The following is a 6,811-nucleotide window of genomic DNA, read 5'->3' as shown; positions in this document are numbered from 1 at the left end:
CACTCCTTTTTGAAATTCGGAACAAGCCCGTTACAACGTAAAATGCTATTGTCACGCCCCGCGCTCCGCACGTACGGTAACGAAAAACAGAAAGTCACAATATACAAACAACGCGAGTGACAATTCGAACACCCGAAACAAACGCACGGTACAACGAAAATGGAAATACTTTAATAAAAGATTAATTAAACGTAATTATATATATAGAATTAGCATATGAGGGTAAATAACAAATAATAAAATAGAAATAGATATTCTAACGAAGTAGTAAATATAAAGAGTATAGCATAACCTATACCAACTAACAATCAACCTGGAACCAGAACAATTATATCCGACGACAGGAAAATATACTACAATTAATTAGCGAACATGGGATATGCAAATGCAAAACAAATTATTAAATAAAACCAACTAGTAAATCGAATAAGCAGGTAACATCCAGAAATTAAAATAATTATGTACCACATAATAGTAAAGAGAATAAATGGAACAATAGGAAGATATATTTTAATCAACCAACAAGACAAAGGAGAAATTTATAAAATAATTGAATAAAACTAATTAATAAACTGAATTAATTGCGAAATCATCTGATGGATCCAAAATAAAAATAACAACATACGACATCATGGCGAAGAGGAAATAATTGGGAGAAAAGGGCAAGAATACATGTTATATTTTATTAACAAATACAAGAAATAAATGGATAAATAAAATAACTAAATAAACCTGTTAACAAACCAGGTGACTAGGAATGGTTAACATTTTAATTAAAAAATTATACATTACAAGTTATATATGTATGACATTGACTAGTGCAAATACGATAATTATAGAATTGGACAAGTAACCGTGGTAATTAGGTACTCGAGAAACTAATGACAATGATCCTAGGTTCAATAACGAATCCGCGGTCAACGGGATGATTGATGAATATGCTCGCAAAATCTAAGTCGGACTCTTTGTTGAAACGTAGAATATCCACCGAGCGTACAGACACTAAGTTATTCGCTAATACTGCCTCACGAGAGCATGACTTTCCGTCGCGATGATGCTGCAGAGGAAAACTATGATGGGGTGTGTCTAAGAGATCCTTGGATTCGTCGAGGATAGCCTTCGTTTAGTAGGTGAGGGAAATTGGCGTTGCTGCTAATTGGTCAATCTCCATATCGGTGGTTAGTAAAAGATGCTAGCCGCCCTCGAGGGAAAGTTGCTAGTGGGAGACGCCGTTCGTTGAAAAATAGGTCTCTCCTAACTTCCCGTAGCTGGAACAAAGACTGTTTGTCCGTCTGAACGACTTTAGCCAACTAAATCTTAAGATTTATATCAGGCCCTCAGGCTAGCCTAACATGTACTGCGAAGACGCATCGACATCTGGCAATCATCTTACTCGAAGAATAGGGTCTGCGTGTGGCGAGCCACGGGACAGAAACCGTTGGAATGTTTACTGTCGCGTGCCGTCACAAATATTTCTTTTAAGGACAGCTATAGAATTATGCAATACCTTTGTTATACAAACCCGTGACCGCGGTTACGTTCGGCGACTGGTTGTCGATTTTCTTGCTCCAGAGCAGCTAAAATAGTAATCAGTGTATTTAAATGTAATATATAATGGAATTTATTATATGTATACGGATTTCATACAAATTAACGAATATGTGTTTTCATTTTTATCACTTACCAATTTTCCCAACGAGAGTCATTTCATTAGTATCATTTTCACTAGTGGATCTCTCAGGATTCCCATTTTCAATTTGTATTGCTGCCTGAAATAAATATACTGTACATAAGTATGTATTGCAATTATTCATTATACACAATGTTATATATATTGTTCAGGGTATAAGTTTTATACTTGCACCTTCAGCAGTTTCATATAACTCCTGGCCTGTTACTTTATTAACATATTCCCAGCCTCGTACTGTTAATAAATAACAACAGCTGGGAGACGAAATTGCGTGCTGTTCCCATGGATCATCTTCTGCTCTCCAACTTCCTATACCAATTCCACAATGGTAACATGTAGTGCAATCATTTATTCCGGTCTAGTAGAAGCCTGCATGGGCTAATTCTTCAATTGTCTGTGTCATATATGTAGGCCATGTTGTGAACGAATTTAATCTGGATTCGTAGCTTCTTAACTCTTTTTAGTCCCAAACGGCTAAGTTCATATGCCGTCGGGTTTCTTGAATATCTTAAAAATCGATGGTCATTAAAATCAAATGCCTTCTGATATTGTAAACCATAAGGACAAGATATATTTCTATTTTTTCGTTTTGTCCGTCGAACTTTAGCAGGATCTGCTCCGATTGGTACATTATTACAATGTTCATTGCGGATAAATCTGCACTCTGGAGAACGCATCTCATGAATTTGCATGGGAATATCAACCACTGACCACTGACTTGCCACCAATTGACATTCAAAGCATCTAACGACATCAAAGTTTCTAGTATAATAGAATTCTGCAGCTGCAAGACTGACAGGGTCAATGAAAGACACAGGCCAATTTCGAAAACTTGAACGCCTTGCTGCTTCAAAACGAAAATCATCATAATATTCTTGAACGTCACGCGATGTGGATGGAACCGGCGGCATTTCTATCGAGAATATCGGTGGCATTGTCGACATCGACGGTATCGGTGATGTTAAATCAATCACCCTTGCTGAAGGTACAGGGGATGGTATATCAACCATAATTTCAGGAAGTACCATGGATGTTGAAGGTACGGCTAACTCAACCGCCGATATTGAATGAACCGACGGATTTGAATCATCTGACAATGTTGAAGGAACAGGCAGTAATTCTTCATCTTCTGTAGATTCTGCATCATGTTCCATGAAATATCGGAAGTTGATTGTAGGAATCATTGTATCCATTTTAATTGTAATTTATTGCGCCTTTAAACCTATTTAAAAGAAAAAGACATTGAAATTGAATCTACTAATTGTAGATGACTTAAGAAATATTATACGTGTACAATCGATCAAACAAAAACGTATTAGAGACAAAATTACGAATATCAGGTGTTCACGAGGTCGCCTAAGGCTTTGAAAATGGCTCTCTGGAAAACGGCTGGTGCATTAATTAATTAAATTAATTAATTCGGCTATTCTCTCACGTACTATTCTTCGCTCTTCCTCGCTAAGCCTGTAAGGGCTTCTTTGCGCGACGACGTTGGGATCAATCAGCCGTATTTCTAACTGGCCCCTACTTACGCGATTACGCGGGAAACCCGTAAAGAATGATTCTTTAAATTTTTCGAGAACAGAGATTAATCGATCTTTATTGTTACCAACTACATCAGTGTTGATCTCGTTAATGTTGACCGCATCTTCCGCAACTTTACCACAGGTGTTAATTATCTTTGTTTTACAAATAACGAGGTTATTCTGCGTGATATTTACGTCGAATCGTTGGCTTAAATTCTCGCGACCAATCATGATATCGTATTTTAAGTAATCATCAGCAAGGACATGAAAAATTATCTCCAATGTGAGACCATTAATGCAGACAGTGGACAAAAGACAGTGGAGTGAAGACGATTACCAAAAGCCGCCGTGGTTTCGCCCTTCAGTGGTGGTTCATTGAACATCCTCATTAGCGCTGAGGTTGCCGTCTCCGTGCCACCATAACGCGCAAGAAAATGTCCCGTAAATTTTATCCAAGTAAAACCACTGACCGGAACATGGATAAGCCACTGTGCTGCTGTACCCTCTAGAGCACGACTTATAGTGAGATATATCTCGTCGTCTTGTAGAGGTCTTTTTTCCATAATTACACTAACAGTCGCGCACCACGCAGCTGGGTCGGCACCCGCGATTTCGGGGTTAAAACGCGGTAGCGAAAATTTTTCGGGTTTTACACTCGGTTCCTGCTCCCTCGGTTTTAGCGCTATCGTCTAAATTAACTCGTGCATAAGGGCCATCTGCTCTTGTATCACTATAAGCGGTTCTGATCCCACTTCTGATGTCGGGTTAGGGTTAAAATTTTTGGCGCGTAACAACTCTTCGCGTGAATTAGCCATTGTTTTACACAGCCGAGATGATATTTACTCTCGCTCCATTTTACGCTCCGAATGAAATGCAAGACACTTTTACCGTCAAAACAAGCCTAACTGTTCGCAAATCGCGATTATTTCATCGATTATGACGGAAACTCACCGTCATTTCTTTTCCGTTTGAGATATTTCGACGTTTAAGAACTCTTTTCACTCCACTTCACGCGCCGAATTTAATGCATGCAGGTTTCACCGTCGACACAAGTCCAACAGCTAGCAAATCACGATGAATTCGTCGATTTTGAAGAAAACTACCCGTCATTTTTTTCGCGTTTGAGATATTTCAACGTTTATGCGCTCTTTTCACTCCATTTAACGCACCAAATGTAAAGCCCGCCCGTTTCACCATCGACACAAGCCCAACAGCTCGCAAATCGCGTTATTTCGTTTATTCCGACGAAAACTAAGCATTGTTTCCGTGCCGTTTGAGACATTTCGATGTTTCAGCGCTCTTTTCATTCCATTTTACGCGCCGAATGCAATGCACTCCAGTGTCACCGTTATAACAAGCCCAACAGCTCGCAAGTAGCAATGATTTCGTCGATTTTGAAGAAATCGAAGCGTTATTTCTTCCCCGTTTGTGATATTTCGACGTTTATCCGCCCACTACGCTCCATTTCACGCGCCGAATGAAATGCACGACACTTTCACCGTCGAAACAAGCCCAACAGTTCGCAAATCGCGATGATTTCGTCGATTTTGACGAAAACTAAGTGTCATTTCCTTCGCGTTTGTCATATTTCGACGTTTAAGAGCTCAATTCATTCCACTAACGCGCGGAATGCAATGCACCCCAGTTTCACTGTCGACACAAGCCCAACAGCTCGCAAATCGCAATGATCTCGTTGATATTGTCGAAAATTAACCATCATTTCCCTCCCGTTTGAGATTTTTCAACGAATGAGCAGTCCTCTCACTCCATTTTACGCTGCTAATGAAATGCCCGACCGTTTCAGCGTAGAAAGAAGCCCAACAGCTAGCAAATCTCGATGATTTCGTCGATTTTGACGAAAATTAAGTGTCATTTCCTTCGCGTTTGTCATATTTTGACGTTTAAGAGCTCTTTTCACTACATTGTGAGCGCTGAATTTAATGCACTCTCGTTTCACTTTCGTCACAAGCCCAACATCTCGCAAGTAGAGATGATTTCGTCTATTTTGAAGAGAACTATGCGTTGTTTCCATCCCGTTTGAGATATTTCGACTTTTATGAGCGCCTTTTCTTCCATTTTACGCGCCGAATGTAATGCACTCTCGCTTCTCCGTCGACACTAGCCCAACAGCTCGCAAATCGCAATGATTTCGTCGATTTTGACGAAAACTAAGTGTCATTTCCTTCGCGTTTGTCATATTTCGACGTTTAAGAGCTCAATTCATTCCACTAACGTGCGGAATGCAATGCACCCCAGTTTCACTGTCGACACAAGCCCAACAGCTCGCAAATCGCAATGATCTCGTTGATATTGTCGAAAATTAACCGTCATTTCCCTCCCGTTTGAGATTTTTCAACGAATGAGCAGTCCTCTCACTCCATTTTACGCTGCTAATGAAATGCCCGACCGTTTCAGCGTAGAAAGAAGCCCAACAGCTAGCAAATCTCGATGATTTCGTCGATTTTGACGAAAACTAAGTGTCATTTCCTTCGCGTTTGTCATATTTCGACGTTTAAGAGCTCTTTTCACTACATTGTGAGCGCTGAATTTAATGCACTCTCGTTTCACTTTCGTCACAAGCCCAACAGCTCGCAAGTAGAGATGATTTCGTCTATTTTGAAGAGAACTATGCGTTGTTTCCATCCCGTTTGAGATATTTCGACTTTTATGAGCGCCTTTTCTTCCATTTTACGCGCCGAATGTAATGCACTCTCGCTTCTCCTTCGACACTAGCCCAACAGCTCGCAAATCGCAATGATTTCGTCGATATTGTCGAAAATTAACCGTCATTTCCCTCCCGTTTGAGATATTTCAACGAATAAGCTCTCCTCTCACTCCATTTTAGTTTCCGAATGAAATGCACGCCCGTTTCATCTTCGAAACCAGCCCAAGAGTCGATATTGTCGAAAACTAACCGTTATTTCCTTCCCGTTTGAGCAAATTCTATGTTTATGCGCTCTATTCGCTCCACTTACGCGCGGTATGCAATGCACTCCAGTTTCACCGTTGTAACAAGACCAACAGCTCGCAAATAGAGCTGGATTTCGTCGATTTTGTCGAAAATTAACCGTCATTTCCTTCGCGTTTGAGATATTTCAACGTTTAAGCGCTCTTTTCAGTCCGTTTTACACGCCGAATGTAATGCACGCACGTTTCACTGTCGACACAAGCACAACAGCTGGTATCGCGATGATTTCGTCGATTTTGACGAAAATTAAGCGTTACATCCTTACGATTTCACATCTTTCGACGCTTAAGCACTCCATTCACTTCATTTTACGCGACGAATGTAATGCACGCCCGTTTCACCTTCGAAACCAGACAAAGAGCTCGCAAATCGCGATGATAACGTCGATATTGTCGAAAACTAACAGTTATTTCCTTCCTGTTTGAGATATTTCTACGTTTAAGCGATCTTTTCATTCTATTTTTCGCGCCGAATGTAATGCACGCCTCTTTCACCGTCGAAACAAGTTCAACAGCTCGAAACTAGCGATGATTTCGTCGATTTTGCCGAAAATTAACCGTAATTTCTATCCCGTTTGAGATATTTCAACGTTTAAGCGCTCTTTTCAGTCCATTTTACTCGCCAAAT

The 6,811-nt window shown here is 40.2% G+C and overlaps 1 protein-coding gene across 1 annotated transcript; it reads right to left on the bottom strand.

Moving 5' to 3' along the window:
* Positions 1-1,684: 1,684 nt before the first annotated feature.
* On the bottom strand, positions 1,685-2,883 carry LOC138189372 (baculoviral IAP repeat-containing protein 3-like; the record flags this gene model as incomplete). The annotated part of the gene is made up of 4 exons (XM_069131436.1): positions 2,741-2,883; positions 2,163-2,665; positions 1,859-1,999; positions 1,685-1,783 (listed from the first exon to the last, which is right to left on the bottom strand). Coding segments are annotated over exons 1-4 (886 nt in total), but the record flags the coding sequence as incomplete, so codon positions are not given.
* Between the last annotated feature and the right edge of the window lie 3,928 nt (positions 2,884-6,811).

The sequence above is a fragment of the Bombus flavifrons genome, unplaced genomic scaffold (genome assembly GCF_040668555.2).
Source record: "Bombus flavifrons isolate JBK064 unplaced genomic scaffold, iyBomFlav1_principal scaffold0028, whole genome shotgun sequence".
In the NCBI taxonomy this organism is placed as follows: domain Eukaryota; kingdom Metazoa; phylum Arthropoda; class Insecta; order Hymenoptera; family Apidae; genus Bombus; species Bombus flavifrons.
Note: the sequence above shows the minus strand (reverse complement) of the source record. Positions and strands in the feature narration are given on the sequence as shown.